Below are 13,527 nucleotides of genomic sequence, written 5' to 3' on the forward strand. Positions count from 1 at the left end.
TTTAAACTTGGGAGTTGTGGCTTTTCTTTCATTTCTTTCTACATTATCAACGCTGGATTTTCAAAATAGTCCATGCAGTGGCTTTGACGTAGTAAACAATGAAAAAAAAATCGTAATTACTAGATCTATTGAATAGACATCCAAAACTATAATGAATGGTTATTTAGTTTCTATGATGAAAATCAGTCCAAATTATAAACTTGACTTGGGGACACCAATTTAATATTAATCATGAGATAATTGTTTAAAACTGCTAGAGTCGTAGTTTCCATCAGGATTTTATCTCAATCTCAGAAGTATCTCACCATATTAGTTCTACCACTACTGTCGAAATATTATTAATTTGGCTGTTCAGAAGCCGAACGTTATAAAACATAACGTCCACAACGTTGTAAAATTGAAGTTCAAGGCAAATATTGGGAACTTGCAAGAGTGGTTCCCGGCGCTATTGTCGAAAAAAAAAACAACGGCGCCTGTGCCATTTAACGTTTGGTATTATTTGGTATTTTTTCAGCGTAATAATAAGTCGAAATTAGTGTAATTTGAAAGATTAGTGGATTAGTAAGGACTTAATTTCAGTTTATGAAAAACTCAAATTCAAAGCTTGAAAAAATGCTAGATGACGTTGGGAATATTTTACACTAGTACCAGTTTACACTCTAAGTTGCCTATACTCTTTTGTTAATGGTCCGTTCAGACGTATAAAAAACCCGATGAGAAAAAGCGATCGGTACGAAGGGAAAAGAGCTCAAACGATAGGTGCTTAATTTTTCCTAAAAAGTGTAGATAATATATACTTGTAGAGGCAAAGTCTGTAAGCCAAGTGTGTCTCTCGCCAAGTATGTTCCTCTTTCATATTAATTTTATACAATGCATTCCTCGTGTTGGATAAAAACTGAATGCTCTTGATAAGAACCACCAAATCTCAAACTTTCACGTGCTTAACAGTTGATATGCTTTCCACTTTCAAAAATGCTTGCTTATTTTTGCTTAATGACACGCCAAAAACCGATCCCTACCATATGAAAACTAGAAAATTTCCTAGCCCCAAAATTGTTTTCTTATGTCATAGATTGGTTTTTAGTATTTCCCGAAGCTTCTGAACTAGCTATAAGAGTCAAGTTACATGACTGAGCTATAAAGCATCTTTAGAAGGCTCATAAGGAAATTTCATAAAAATAAGGATTAGTTCTCAAAACATCAAACGCTCTTTTAATATCAAATCTGCAATTCAAAGTGCTTAAAAATGTTCCACACTTTCAAACACCTGAAAAAACTTTGTTGTTTCACATACCAAATGATTCGTGCAGTGTGATTAAAACCGGCAATGCTGATTCTTTTTTAGAGTTTTCCATTGCTAGCTATTTGGAATTAATCGTACTGGTCACTCCGTTTAAACATCATCGAAAAACTAATCCTCCAGGTTAAAGTTTTATTTTACAGTGGGATTTTTATTAGAAATATAGTTGCACGAAACTGCGTACTTTGCGGTGTTTTTTCTGATTTGTCTTTATTTTTGATTGTTTTTATAAAAATAGAAAATAAAATAATTTTATTGCCCACTATAAATAGACATAAAATGTCACACTCCAGTTTAAAAAAAGTGATTTTTATCGTCCAGTAAACCTTTTGGGTTTGGGGGAAAATTCTGTAGGTATCTGAAATTCAGTAACAAAAGTTGTATTAGGATAGCTATCTTAGTGATAAGGTTTTTAAAGTAGGAAACTTGCATATTCCTGTAAATAACTATTTGTAAAATTTGATATGACGCATTTTTTTATTTCCCTAATATCTGATAAGGCATCCTAATTGCATAAATTAAGCTCCCTAGGAAAATATTTTTGAAGAAAATAAGTGATGATTTCCACACTTTTTGGCAGTATTGCCGCCAAACCATGGTTTGGCCTCTATTACTGCCACTGCCACTAAAGCTTTGGCTACTACAATTAATTCTGCGGCTACTACTACTGTTATTAAAACAAAGGATATTAAGGCGATGAATTTAGGATACATAGAAGCTATGTAGAAATAAATCTAAACACACTATGCCCACACAGGTTGTCAAGCGGGCGCATCAGAAATGCTTCAGGTATGGTTGTTGGTATGTATTAAGCTGGAGCTTTCAGCGTGTGTTGAAGGGGATTTTGAAGAAAGCAAAAGTGCTATGCCCATACTGCTACAAATGACGCTACAACTATTGCTACTGCGCAAGCTAAGGGCGTTAAGGAAAGCTATTAAGGAATTTTTCGGCGGATGTTGAACTAAGAAAAAAAAACTGTGAGATATTTTAAAAAGGTGACAAAGCAATATCTGAAGAATAACTTAAATCATTAATTTAGACCTTTAAGGGTAAGTTTTGGGGGATTCTTAACTAGCCATAAGGCAATATATGCAGGTCATGTAACTAATGACGCTAAAGGTGTTAAGATGAAACTTTTAGAGAACATTTATGAGTTTTCAATTGAAGAAGAAAGCTGTAGGCATGCACGTTTTCAAAAGGGTATATAAGCAATATCATAGGCACCACTCTATAATGGCTAGAAATATCATTGAAACTTTTAAAGGAGCTAACTCAATTCAAAAGTTATGGCGCCCTTTTTAAGATTAACAAGAGACTGGAATGCAAGCAGCCCTTCTCTCAAGCCCCTTCATTTTCCAAACACATCCATTCAAAATTTGAGACAACCATTTTGTTCAACTTAGTAGAATGGTCCAGCAACAATACCTTTAGGGATATTAGGCATGTCAACTCCCCACAATTATGCAATTGGCCCATTATGCTCTAAAACTAAATGTTACTTTAAAATAAACCAACAGGCATTGTGTTTATGGTTACCAATAAGACACATCAGCAGTATACTGAGAATGACTGGGGGTAATAGTTGAAATTTTCTGAGGATATTACTATAGTTACTTCTGCTCTTACAATTTAGATAAATAAAAAGATTGTAAGTATATCCAGGTTGTCAAAGAGCATAAATAGAATCTTTTGGGAGTGATATTAAGTTTTAATTTTCAGATCAACTTCAAAAGCTACACAAATAAATTAAAAAAATACTGTTTGTGTCAGGGTTGACAATTGTCAAAAAAATTTTCCCAACATACAAATAGCAACCCATACAATGGATTCTTATAGAAAAAATCTGAAAAGATGTAAAATATCATTTTTTCCAGGGAAAAGACAATAAAAAAAAATTCAAGAAGAAAAACTAACAAAAATTAATTTTAAAAACTTTTTCCACAAAACAAGTTTTTCAAAGAAAATTAAAGAGCTCAATTAAGTCAAGAATGAGTAAAAAATAGCGACGAAGACCACACTGCCTTTCCATAACAACAAATACAAAAATAGAGACATTAGGGAAAATCTTTTCAAGACAGTGGAGATTAGTTCTGTATATATATATATATATATATATATATATATATATATATATATATATATATATATATATATATATATATAAATGAACTTACATCAAATTGTGAGAATTAAAACTAAATAATTAAAACACTTTTTAAAACTTTTTTTAAAAATAGCCCCCATAAAGGGTTCAAAGTTGACTCGTCATACCTTTGAATATTATCAGATAGCTTAAGCTGTTTTACTCAGAGTTCCTCTAGTAGCCTAAATCATTTGATCTGTGTCAAAAAAGAAAATTTAAGTTCACTTTAAGCCTTTTTAGCTTTGCTTATGTATGTGTTCTTTCCGATGATCTTGCTATCACAAATCTGAAGAAAATTTCAGCATGTTCAGTCAATATAAAGAACATCTGAAAATTTACATCAAATTCAAAATTTGTTACCTGCTTTTAAAATCTTTTTCGAATAAGCAAAGGTTCAAAAACCCAGCTAACTCGTCAGACTTGCTTGATGGCTTCAGATTAGTGTATTTGTTTTCTCTCAGGCATACCATACTACCCTAAATCTTTATTAAATGTCAGGAAAGAGTTTCTTTAAAACTGAAATTTTAGTCAAAATAAATAATTTTTGTTCAAACTCTATAGTTAAGAAAAGGGGTGTCGAATCTTAAATGAGTATTAAAACTTATTCCTTAATAGTTGGAAGTGGTAAGGACTTTAAAAATGATCTCTCCAACTTGAAATACCACGGAAAAACAAGGTATCATGTTATTGAAACAAAAAACCTCGATTGCTCATTGAAATCCAAGACTAAAACAATATTCCCATTGACTTTTAGCTAAATTTTAAGTGAACAAGAATAATGCTAAAAACCAAAATATGTTAAGATCAACTATCCCGGATACCATATTTTGTGGCTTTCAGGAACTAGCCCTTCGTAGTGACCATGTAAAAAAACCATTTTACATAAAGTGTTAAAAAAGAAGAGGTGTTCAAAGGATCATTGCAAGTGAAGTTGAATCACAAAAGATACAAGTGCAGGATTATTTTGAACTGCCCATTAAAAATGCGATGATTCTTCTTTAGTGCAGTATGATGCGATCGATGTTGTTGGTAAGGTCACATAGGACACCTTTTGACGACCAAAAAGAAGAACTATTTTTGTGCTCCGACATGACTGGCTTTGGTCTCTTTCCATGCCGATTGTTTCACTGTGCTTAGAGTTAAGGACTCTAAACATTTTTTTTTTCTGAGTTTTACTTTTTTAGGTTTACTGCTGATTATGAACACTGTATATGTGTTCGAAATATCCAGTTAAATAATTTTATATCTATTCACTGTCAATAAAAAGCTATCATTCCTATTTTGAACTGTTTTACTTTCGTCATGGAAAGGCAGTGTGGTCTTCGAAGTTATCTAAATAAAATTGTTCTACTATTACTATTACAAGACACTTCTCTTTTTACAATAACTCTTTCTTCTCCCTATATATTAAACAACCATTTAATAAACATGACATGCCACCGTGCTACAGCATTTCAAACCCAACTCCTGCTCCTTTGTTTCATTGCTGCTGAAGTACCAGTGGAGGTGCACCGAAATTAAACAGCTGCAAGTAGTTTACCTATTAAAACTATTATTTTTGATTAGCTGACTGTGTGGCAAATTTAACGGAGTTATATCTCGTCCTGATTTCTTTACTACTCGATGTCATTGATAACTGTTTATTCTTCTATTGTTGTGTTCATTCTTGATTGTAATCTCTGCCCTTCTACTTAGCTTGGTAAATACATATCACTAACTTAGCATGCTAAAACGGGTAAAATTATGATAGAAAATGAAATTTTACAATATAGATTGAATAAGCTTTCATATAATGAAAAAAGAAATCACCAGTGCAACAGCACAAATACAAATACAAACGCACACCTTAAAACCAAACACAAAAAATATAAACTAAAAAAGAAATAATAATAGATAATAAATATCAAATAATAAACAATATATAATATATAATAAGTAATATATAAAATATAATAAATATTAAATAATGAATAATTAATAATATATAATAAAAGAAAGAAAGAAAGACAGACAGAAGGAGAAAGACAGACTGTTTTCCTACTTTAGTGATTAATATAGATAAGTAATTGAACAAGTTCTTAACCCTACTCATCCATCCAAATACATAGGTCAAACAGCATAGCCATATACAACCAACCGCAAAGAATAGTCCATGGACAGGCAGTAGCCGTGACGTCGAAGCCAACGTTGATGAAGTTTCGAGCAGTTTTGTAAAATAAATAAAACACATTTGAACATGGGAAGTAAAATAATGTTACCGTCTTTTGTGTGTAATCTAGGGTTAAACAAGAATAAATTTTATAGCTTTTTAAATTCAATCAATCACTCTTTTTTAAAGTAACATACTAATAAATAAGCCTAGTAATACACGAATGCTAATTAAATAAGGGACCATAATAGTAATCGACTAGGTTGTTTGTAAATCTTTAACCTTTCTGTTGCTTACAGCTGGCTCCCCATCCCGTCTCAGATCCAAAATACATCGGTACTAACAACCAGTTAAAATACAATGATCTCATTTTAGTGAAAGATACGCCCAGGCTTATTTGCGTATTTTTTTTTTAACCCGTTTTATTTTACAATAAAAGATGGCATTCTCTGATTCATCATTAGCATCACCCTGCAGAATCTGTTCTTGTAATTTATGGGAGTATTTTGTTGAAGAGTAATTTGGATATTATTAAAGATTACTGGTTGGTAATTTCTCATAGAATGCTGAAAAATGTGGAGTATATATTGAATATTATATTTTTTAGACCTTCCTTGCTCTCAGTGTAGGGTAGCAAGGCTACTAGCTTCAGCCTTTTTTATGCTAGTGCTAGCCTATTAAATTAATTATATGACAAAATGTTGGCCTACAGTCAGAACAATGATACCGTGCTGTGATAAGGGCTTTTATGAACAAAATGATTTTAACAGAAGAGTTTTAGGTCACCACTTAATGCCCCAATCAACACTAGCCTAGGCTATTTTCAAATAACCTATAGGCATAATGCTCACTTCTAGGGTTAAGTCAGAGTACTTGGACAGTACCTATGTCAATCTTGTAGGCCTACAAACTGTCTGGTAAAATTCTAGTTAATTGACTTCATGCTAGCCTATCTCAGAAAGGGTTTAGGTTAGGAAAACAAAACTTTCAGGGATGAATATACATAGCCTACTAAAGTGTGTCCTGGAAATGTATTTTGAAGCTACTACCTCCACTCCTTCTCCCTCTAGAGGGCCCTAACCTTTGATGACTTTTAAAAATATGTGTGTCATAAAAGTAAAACCTTGAAAAATATATCTTCTGCTTAATTGAAGTACAACAAAATTGTTTTCAGCTTCATTATTACATTTCCTAAATTTTGGAAAAAAAACATTGGTAACCTATGGCTCAAAATTCTACTCAAATAGCAGAAATTGCATTTTCAGAATTAAAGGCAGAGAAAAAGCAACTAGTAACTGAAAATTCAGGTAAAAGGTAAAATTCTAGTTAATTGACTTCTTGCTATCTTGGAAAGGGTTTAGGTTAGGAAAATGAAACTTTCAGGATGGGTCTACAGGCTAATGTATGTCCCGGGAAGGTATTTTAAAGTATCCACCTCCACTCCTTCTCCCTCTAGAGGGCCCTGAAATTTGTCTACATGACAGGTCTATACCTATTGAAATTTTGACAAAACAACATTTTACCTTAATCTTTAGTTACTAGTTGCTTTTTCTCTGCCTTTAGTTCTGAAAATGCAATTCCTGTTATTTGAGTAGAATTTTGAGTCATATCAATGCTTTTTTTTCAAAATTTAGGAAATGTATTTGCATATCTTTAAAACCTTATAAAATGGAATTGAGCAAAGTTATGAAGCTGAAAACAATTTTGTTGTACTTCAATTAAGCAGAAGATCTATTTTGCAAGGTTTCAATTTTATAACACACATATTTTTAAAGGTCATCAAAGGTCAGGGCCCTCAAGAGGGAGAAGGAGTGGAGGTGGTTGCTTCAAAATGCCTTCCTGGGACATACTTTAGTCCATAGATTCATCCCTGAAAGTTTCAGTTTTCTAACCTAAACCCTTTCTGAGATAGCAAGAAGTCAATTAATTAGAATTTTACCAGGTAAAATGTTGTTTTGTCAAAATTTCAACTGTGATGTAGGCAATTTTCAGGGCCCTCTAGAGGGAGAAGGAGTGGAGGTGGGTACTTTAAAATACCTTCCTGGGACATACTTTAACCTGTAGACCCATCCCTGAAAGTTTCATTTTCCTAATCTAAACCCTTTCCAAGATAGCAAGAAGTCAATTAACTAGAATTTTACCAACTGTTTCAATTAAAATTTGTCTTTCCCAAACGTGAAGTATCCAACTGGGCATTTACTGACTCTCTTGGCATTTTTGTTGGTAAAACTACATGAGCTTGTGAAAAAGCATAGACAGTCAAACCCCAAACACAAGTAAAGACAGTTGAATTGTGAGCCCAATGGTCTTAGTTTATAATTGCAAGTTCACTTGCATAACATTTGAGGCAGATAGGAGGCCCTTGTAGGCTTTGGCTTTGACTTGCTAAAATTCTAGTTAAGTGACTTCTTGCTATCTCAGAAAGGGGTTAGGTTAGGTAAATGAAACTTTCAGGGATAGGTCTACAGGCTAAAGTATGTCCCAGGAAGGTATTTTAAAGTACCTATCTCCACTCCCTCTAGAGGGTCCTGACCTTTAAAAATATGTGTGTTATAAATGTGAAACCCTGCAAAATAGATCTTCTGCTTGAATAAAGTACAACAAAATTGTTTTCAGCTTCACAACTTTGCTCAATCCCAATTTGTAAAACTTTAAAGATTTGCAAATACATTTCCTAAATTTAAAAAAAAAAACAACATTGATATGGCTCAGAATTCTACTCAAATAACAGGAATTACATTTTCAGAACTAAAGGCAGAGAAAAAGCAACTGGTAACTGAAAATTAAAGTAAAATGTTGTTTTGTCAAAATTTCAATAGGTATAGACCTGTCATGTAGGTGAATTTTAGGGCCCTCTAGAGGGAGAAGGAGTGGAGGTGGGTACTTTAAAATACCTTCCCAGGATATAGTTTAGCCTGTAGACCCATCTCTGAAAATTCATTTTTGTAACCTAACCCCTTCCCAAGATAGCAAGAAGTTACTAAATTAGAATTTTACCTTGGACTCTTATTCCCCTTTGCAATTTCAGTCAACTTGGTCTTCAACTAACATTAAATTAATTTCTTTATTAGTCTAGCAAATGTTTAAGTTTATAAATTGAATCAATTGCCTTGACTGATGCTCATTGTAGAATAACCCATATTTTGACTTTAGATGCTTGTTTGCCTCTGATTCTAGGTGAAATTAATGGTCTCATATTTTAATTCTAAAGTCTTGGTTCAACCTGCCTAAGACCATAGGTAAGCATCCCTTGTTACCTCTCATTCCAGGCAATCAATTTTAAATTCTAGGTTCAACCTGCCTGAGACTCTTGGCAGGCATTTAATTCCATTTTTCAGTATAAGTCCTTTTCAATACATTTGCCACTCCCAACATACTATTCACTATTATTTCCAACTATACATTATAATGGATGACTTTCAATTATATTTACAACTAGCAATTGTAATGGATAATTTTCCATTATAATTGCAAATCCAAGCATGATTACCAGTGAAGCCTCTGAAAGAACCAAATATGCTTGACTCTAGTTCAGCATTGTGGAGTGACTTGAGAGGTGTAGCATAAGTGGAAGATGGTAATGTCTTCAATGAGGGGGGGATTTATGCCAGGTTTTTCTTCTCACTCAATTGGACTATCTGTTTTGGCTTTTTCTACAATTAGCCATGACTTGATGCCCACAACCATTCCATTTTAATTCAAACACAGTTTCTCATTTCAAGATTAAATTTGTTTTAAAAGATTCTTTGGCTATGGGACGACCTTGGTGAAACAAATTTCATTGAATAGTGATTCTTGTGAGTGAATATTACCTATAGAGTGAAACAAATTAGTTAATGAGTCCTGCAGGCAGTGGGGTGAAGTCTGTATTGTGATTGGTTAAATTGTTAGTTTGTATTTATGACCTATTTTTTGTTTCCTCTCTCAGGCTTCAGGCCAAATAATTATTCAATAATCATAGAATACTGACCTCACTCTGCTGCCTGTGGGGCTCATGGACTAATTTGCTTTGCTCTATAGGTAATATAGACTTGCAAGAATCACTATTCAACCAAATTTGTTTCATCAAGGTCTTCCCATAGCCAAAGAATCTTTTAAAACAAATTCAATCTTGAACTGAGAAACTGTATAATCTCCATTTTGTTGGAAGGCATTTCTTCAAAAAGCACAGTATAAATGTCAAGTAATAATTCAACTAATCAGAATAGAGACCTCAACACAATACCTGCAGGGTTCATGGACTAGTGCTTAGGTGTAGAGGTAATGTTACCTATAAGCAAAATCAGACATTTGTTTTGTTTGAAAGTGAGAGTGGATAATTACCATTAATGGATTCTTAAGTTTTTTAATTATCTTTCAACTTACTACTGTGCTGAAATTACCAGTGATGACTGGAAATAGTATTGAAAATATAATTTCATTCATATTGTACAATCCCAACATTTCCCTTGACTTCAAAACCCTGCCCACTTTACACATTTTTAGTTTGCCCCATGGAGGAGGAGGGTCAACCAGAAATGGATTCACTTCTAGAATTAGCATTTCTAATTGCTCTAAACTAAATATTTACCTAGACAAGTAATACAACAGTGAATTCAGCATATACAAAAGTTCAGTACATACTATTTAGGGTATAAAATTAACCAATAAGAAGAGGGGATAGGGAAAAATCATTTTGGGATGTCTTAAGAAATGATATTGGCCTAGTAAGTATTTTAGCATGTTTTAAAGTAGTTTTCCAAATTTGTATTGTTTTCTTCTAGTCAATAAAAATGCAACACTAATACCAAACTTCTTTTTCCAACTTTAAGCATAAACACGTTGTTCTATATATCCTATCCATTTTAGCTTACTGGGCACTTCTGTATTAGCCAGTACACACTCAAGAAGCTTGCTGAATGTTAGATTTAAGAAAACCAGTTTCAAAGCCATTAATACAAATGATGGGATACAGCATGCATCAAGCTTGTATAATTTGGGCTATATATTTGTACATTAGGATGAGGGGTGAGATTAGGTTTAGCAAACTTTATCCCCCCTCCCAAATGTATCAATATATAGCCCAAATTATATAAACTAAAGCATTATGTTTTCATGATGTTTTGGTATTTTCATTAAAATTAACCTAACTTCATTTCATGAAAGTGTACTGACTCATACAGAAGTCCTGCTTACTGTATTATCCATTTCTCTTATTGTATTTGCTTACAACTAGGGGTTATTGAAAAGGAAACATGTTAAGAAAACAATTCTTGTGTCATAACATGCCAAAAGAATGTAGTCAACACATTTTGAAGGTGCTTCTACAAACTTTACCCCCCCCCCCCCTATTGTGCAAATATATTGCCCTGATTATATATTTCTCATGCATTTTGCCATGCATCAATCTTGTTTTTCAACATGTGTACCTATAAATTGAACCAACACTGGTGAAATCAAGAAACACAGATACACATAGGAAAAATATAAATATATTTGCACATCTAGAATTATCACTAGACCATTGAAGTCACCCCTTATGTTTTTTTTTTCATCAGTATAACTAAAATAAAAATGTACCGTTTTATGTTTTGAATGGCGCACAAATCTTCAAGACTCACTGTATCTTCAGATGAACAAGTCTTCAAAACTTGGTGCTAAGTTGATATTTCACAGTCATCATTCCAAATGCATTCATTTGTAATCATCAACTACAATTTTCAATTTAATATGTTGTCATTATTAACCCTGCCATTAGTTCAAGAAGCATAATTAAGAAGTTTGAGATGCCATAAAGAAGGGTGGGGAGCAATATTCAATTTGATATTAAACGAAGAGGTAAGGTGTAAAAGGCAGATGCATTTAGAATAGATAAAGATTATCTTAATGATAACATTTCTGGTTCTGATCATGTTTGACAAAGTGGGGTGCTTCACATTTGCCAATATTGAAGGCAAGAAGCCATGCATCCAACCAATTTCCAAGACTGTCAAGATCAATTTCTATAGACTGCAGGTTAGGGGCTATTGCAGTCTTACCCATTAGTTTTGAACGATTTGAAAAAATGATAGAAGCTGAAGAGGTTAGGACCAAGGATAGTAGCCTCAGGGACACCACTTTAGGCAATTGTAGAAGAGCAGAATTGGACAATGGCACCAGAATAGAAACTTCCATAACCTATATCCTCTCTGACAAGAAAGCCTATATCTACTATGCAACAGGGTTGGTACAGCTGGTTTTCAATTTAGTGATCATGAATTTATGGTAAACCCTTTCAGAGGCTTTTTAGAGGTCTAGAAGGGTGTTATTATAATAAAACATTCTGCCTAGTGGTGAAGTGACATTGTCATATTACCTTAAGTTGCGCTTTCCAGTGAGGTAATGTGGTTTTGAACCTCCTATAGAGAATCTTGCTGGGGCGTGACTTTATCAAGGTTTGACAGTACTCCAGATCACCATCCATTCTTCCTTTCTCTAGTCACAATCAACAGCCTTCTTGAATTAATTTGCAATCTTTATTGAATTGTGGCTTCTGAGAGACTATTCCACACTGGCATGGAGCATTGCACATGTTTGTGACTTCTCCAGACCTGTATATTCTGGCTGTGTCCCCTGGTGGCACTGAACTTAGACTGGTGCTTTCAAGTAACCTGCAGATCATTACCATACATTACAATTACCAGTGAGATAAGGTAATGATGACCCCCTGTAGATTTGTTCCTGGTGGTGTTGTGACAACTTCAGGTGGTGTTGTGACAACTTCAGGTGGTGTTCAGATTCCATTTGAGCTTCCAGTCTATGTTGACCCAATCTTGTTGATTCCAGCTTTGAATATTGCCTATAGTGGCTACCTCAACCGTCTTTTCTGTTAACCCCATTCCACATTGATACTACTCTAACACTAAAAAAGTTGTTCTGCTCTCTTCTTTGAGACCAGAGAAGATATAATTTTTTTTTTTGCTCTGGCCTCTAGTGCAGCTCAGGAGAGGAGGGGTAAGTGCTTGTTTCACAACCTCAGAGTTAACCAACTTCTGAGTTGTTGTTGCATCACCCCTCTTATGTCTGTTTGTCAAGGTAGCAACTTCAAGGCTTGTAAGCATTACTAATATGGAGAATAATGCAGAGTGGGGACAAAGTTTTGTTGTCCTTCTCTGTACATCCTCTATGGGGGTTGCTACTACCATTTCTACAAGGAGAAATCATTAGATTGCTACAAGCTGCAATTTAAGGTAATTATCAATATTGACTCCTAGGTCCTTCTTTTCACTAAATACTTTTTCAAATTTCATAAAATAAGTTTGCTGAGGGTTGTTATGTCCAAGATACAAAACTTTGCATTTTGAATTCTTAAATTGCAGGGCTCAAGCGGTGGTACATGATTCCAAACTATCTAACTCTTGTTGTAGGTGAAAAATTCAACATATATATAGTAAGTGGGGTTTTCAGGTTAGTTGTGCAAGTTTTACAGATCTAAGATGATCTTTGTAAGACTTTCCTTGCAGGTATGGTATGAGTCCGGTGACTAGGCACTGAACCTTCTCCAGTGCCATAGTATCCATTTTATACTGGGGACATACCAGACTCTAAATGTGCATGGACTAATGTCTCATTGAATATCATTACCAGACATTGCTTCCTGGTTTTGTAAGTCCCATCGATGTACTCAAGGGCCTGGTTTACTTTTGTAGCTTGAGCTTGTGTATGGCTATAGAACTTAAGCTCCCTGTCTGTAAAAGCACTTAACTTTTTTTTTCAGTTACCACCTCAAGTTGGTAACTGAGGTTACCAATTATTAATAGACATAAATACCCTGCTCAGGGAAAATGCCAGTGCAAAGAGAGACCTCCTCTGTATGGGTGATTTCAACCTACCTGAACTGAAGTGGACCTCAACAGAAAGCCCAAACCACCCCTTTGTTGAACTGATACAAGATCTGTTCTTGACACTGCATGTAGC

At 34.0% G+C, this 13,527-nt stretch overlaps 1 protein-coding gene and 1 long non-coding RNA gene across 2 annotated transcripts in view; both read left to right on the forward strand.

Moving 5' to 3' along the window:
* LOC136037243 (uncharacterized) overlaps positions 1-13,527 on the forward strand; it is a 303,458-nt gene that overhangs the window by 56,268 nt on the left and 233,663 nt on the right. The window lies entirely within an intron of this gene.
* The window catches only part of LOC136036916 (gametogenetin-binding protein 2-like), a 31,170-nt gene continuing 23,767 nt past the window's right edge, over positions 6,125-13,527 (forward strand). The window contains exon 1 of the mRNA XM_065719294.1: positions 6,125-6,172. Coding sequence (XP_065575366.1) covers positions 6,156-6,172 — 17 coding nt within the window. The 5' untranslated portion in view covers positions 6,125-6,155. The remainder of the gene's footprint in view (positions 6,173-13,527) is intronic.

The sequence above is a fragment of the Artemia franciscana genome, chromosome 16, assembly GCF_032884065.1.
Source record: "Artemia franciscana chromosome 16, ASM3288406v1, whole genome shotgun sequence".
Lineage (NCBI taxonomy): Eukaryota > Metazoa > Arthropoda > Branchiopoda > Anostraca > Artemiidae > Artemia > Artemia franciscana.